The following is a 3,544-nucleotide window of genomic DNA, read 5'->3' as shown; positions in this document are numbered from 1 at the left end:
ATAGAAAACGTATAAAGTGTACGTACTGTCTGTTAGCTTGTGCCCGAAAGGGAGGCGGCTGGTTAGCCGAACCTCTCAGCTCGAGAGCTGGTCCGAAAAGAAAGATGCTGTAGAATCAAGAATCAAGAATGTGCTTACCTTCCGTCTCCACCATTATGGACCATTTAACTAATTTTAACATATTTATTCAGTAGCAATTAGTGGTATGCTAATTGCCATTGGACCAGCCTACAATTAGTCAGGGATGGTGGATTGTTCTATTTTGAGGCGCCTGATTGGCTAAACATGCCAGGAGGGGCAGATGCCACTCTACAAATGCCAGCTGCTCTGGTATTCAGGGTTTTTACTGTTCTAGACTTCTGCCAGGAACTACACTCTGTCAATTATCGCATCCATTCAGCACAACATCTTCATTGGATTAGCTGGCTCACCCTAGCAATATTCTACATGGCGCTGCGAACAATAGAACCTGAGGATTGGGAAGACTTCTTTCTCAAAGCTGGGATTACAGCTGAGTCTGCCAAAATCTATGCCACCACATTTGCCAGAGAAAGACTCACCACAGATCACCTACACATGATGGACAGATCGCTGTTAAAGGAATTAGGCATCATTACTATGGATGAAGCAATGCGAATCCTCGAAAAAGCCAAAGACCCCCCCTCCCTCACAGACTGCCTATGCTAAGGCACCAACCGCCAAACTCCCTCAGCTCCATTCCAACATGACACCCCAACAGTTTAGGAAATTCTGAATTGATTGGGAGGTATTTACTAAAATTACTGACATGCCAAAACACCAGGCTAATATTCAATTGTACAATTGTGCAGATGAATCGGTCCAAAATGCAATCATAAACACTTACTCGAAATTTTTTACCACTCATCCAGACAGATTATTGAACACGATCGAGGCCCTGGTAACCCAGAGAGTGAACCCAATGGTACACCGTATCACATTTGCATCAATGTCCCAAACTGAGAGTGAATCAATCCAGCAGTACCTGATTTGTCTCAGAGCGACAGCACTAGATTGTGACTTCTCTTGCCCCTGCTGCAGCTATGACCTATCCGACGTTTACATAAAAGACCAACTAATAAGGGGAATAGCAAATGATGCACTCCAGACGGACCTACTGGCTAAAGCCGGCTCACTGAAATCACTTGAGCAGAATATCTGCCATGCCGAGGCATTTGAGTCTGCACTACGGGACCAGACTACAATGAGCAACATGTTGGACATATCTGCCTTTCGGATGTCTACATATCGAAAACAGAGAAGCGTCGTGTCCCCACTAAAAGAAGCCCAGACTCTCGTTAGCCCCCCCCCTCAAATTGCAATTACAACAACAACATGGGGTCAACACCCCATTGCAGCGGTTGTGGAAACAGTCAACATGGATGAAACCTCGCCACCTATCTTGCCTAGCATGGGGCCAAACATGAAGCAATTGTGGAAGATCAAACCACTTTGCCCGAGTGTGCCGGTCGATCAAGAAGGAACGCCGCAGAGCTGCTGTCAAAAGCGCCGAACTTGACGAGGCAGCAATGGACAGCCTGATCTCCCACATTACATTTGATCAGGCAACAACGAAGTACTCGTCCACACCAATAGAGCAAGTTACCGAAATAAAGGCAACGGCAACCCCATTTTCACCCAATCCGGATCCAAGGAAGAGAAACAACATCCCTGAAAATAATAGCACCAACATGATGATATTCCCTGACAGCGGTGCCACTATATGTCTGGGTGGCACAATACACTTGAGATACCATAGACAACCTGATCCCATCGAGGAAAGTTGTTCGAGCAGTCGGAGATTCCACTCTTGAATGTCAGGGTTGGTTGCCAGTGACGTTCAGTGTGGGGGGACACACAACCAAACAAGCCCTCTACATTTGTGAAAGGATAAAACGGCTTTATTTCAGCAAGGCAGCCTGCATTGATGTTGGGATATTACATAAGAAAATCTCAAACTCATCGATGCAGTCGTTAGAAGTCGAAAATAAAGTGCAGGATACAGAAAACAGGGTCAAACCCCTATCGACGCATCCAGACAGCCACCCAAAGTTTGTGAGTACTGGGAAGTACGGCACCGCCTCAGCACCCATGATGACCTGGTGCTCTTAGACAGAAGAATAGTCGTTCCAAAAGGTCAACGAGGAAATATACTGCGCTGCCTGCATTCAGCACATCAGGGCATAACTGGAATGAAAGCCCGAGCAAATAAATCCATATATTGGCCTGGAATGAATGCCTCCATCCGCAATACCAGGGAGAACTGCATGACTTGTACAAGGATTGCACCGAGCCAGCCCTGGGAACCAATTACATTGACACGGTCCCCAGAGTGGCCGTTCCAGCAGATTGTCATGGATCTGTTCCACATTGGTGACCACAGATACCTTGCTTCGCTGACAGATTAACTGGCTGGCTCATCTTGTACCACCTAAGCCAAGGGCAGGCAACCGCCTCTCGGCTCATCTCAATTTGTCGGGAGATATTTCTAGCATATGGTTCCCCAGAAGAACTCAGCAGTGATGGTGGCCCGCCGTTCACATCCCCCCCATTCAAGCAGTTTCTAGAGAAATGGTCTGTAAAGCACAGGTTATCATCTGTGGCCTATCCACAATCCAATGGTCGAGCGGAGCTAGCTGTCAAAACAGCCAAGAGGGTTGTAGATGGCAACACAGGACCACAAGGGTCCTTAGATAACGACAAGGCTGCCAGGGCCATCCTACAATACAGAAATACCCCTATACAGGGTATCGGCCTATCCCCAGCACAGCTTCTGCTCCACAGGGAACTTCGAGACTACCTCCCCTCTCACCTGACCCTTTACAAGCCACATCCGGAATGGATCGCCGTGGCTCGAAAGTGCGAGATAACCCTGTCTCGGCGCAACACGCGGCTCATAGAGATGTATAACCGTATGGCTCATTTCTCTGCCCACTACAAAGTGGGGACTTGGTCGTACTACAAAGAAACAACCGTCTCTGGGACATCACTGGTCAGGTGATTGAAGCCCTCCCCAATTGGCAGTACCGTATCAGAGTTGATGGCTCTGGTAGAATCACCTTGCGGAATCAGCGGTTCCTCAGAAAACTTGAGACTCCCACATCTCCAAAGCCCATCCCAAGCGTGCTACCAGGGGCCTCCACCTCACATACCGCAAGTGACAGAGACAAACAGCCCTGTTGTACCAGACCCTCAATTTGACCTTCGGACACAGCAACCCGGCGGGAACATCACTTCAGAAGAAGTACCGAACCTCCTAGACCAATGCCACTTGCAAGGCTATTCCCACATAATCAACCTGGCCGTGAGGAGCTCATTCCTCCTCGGAGGCCGTTACCCCCACGTGATGGGGGAGGGGAGATGTAGAATCAAGAATCAAGAATGCACTTACCTTCCCTCTCCACCATTATGGACCATTTAACTAATTTTAACATATTTATTCAGTAGCAATTAGTGGTATGCTAATTGCCATTGGACCAGCCTACAATTAGTCAGGGATGATGGATTGTTCTATTTTGAGGCGCCT

General features: G+C 47.9%; 1 protein-coding gene across 1 annotated transcript; it reads left to right on the top strand.

The window, feature by feature from the left end:
* The first annotated feature begins 1,983 nt into the window (after positions 1-1,983).
* LOC145267199 (uncharacterized) lies at positions 1,984-3,019 on the top strand. The gene is made up of 2 exons (XM_080123264.1): positions 1,984-2,073; positions 2,402-3,019. Exons 1-2 carry the CDS (start codon positions 1,984-1,986, stop codon positions 3,017-3,019), a joined length of 708 nt encoding a protein of 235 aa, XP_079979390.1.
* Positions 3,020-3,544: the final 525 nt, after the last annotated feature.

This window comes from Euprymna scolopes, chromosome 42, assembly GCF_053919585.1.
Source record: "Euprymna scolopes isolate OS-2025 chromosome 42, ASM5391958v1, whole genome shotgun sequence".
In the NCBI taxonomy this organism is placed as follows: Eukaryota; Metazoa; Mollusca; class Cephalopoda; order Sepiida; family Sepiolidae; genus Euprymna; species Euprymna scolopes.
The sequence above is the reverse complement of the archived record's forward strand: the minus strand, read 5'-3'. Positions and strand labels throughout refer to the sequence as shown.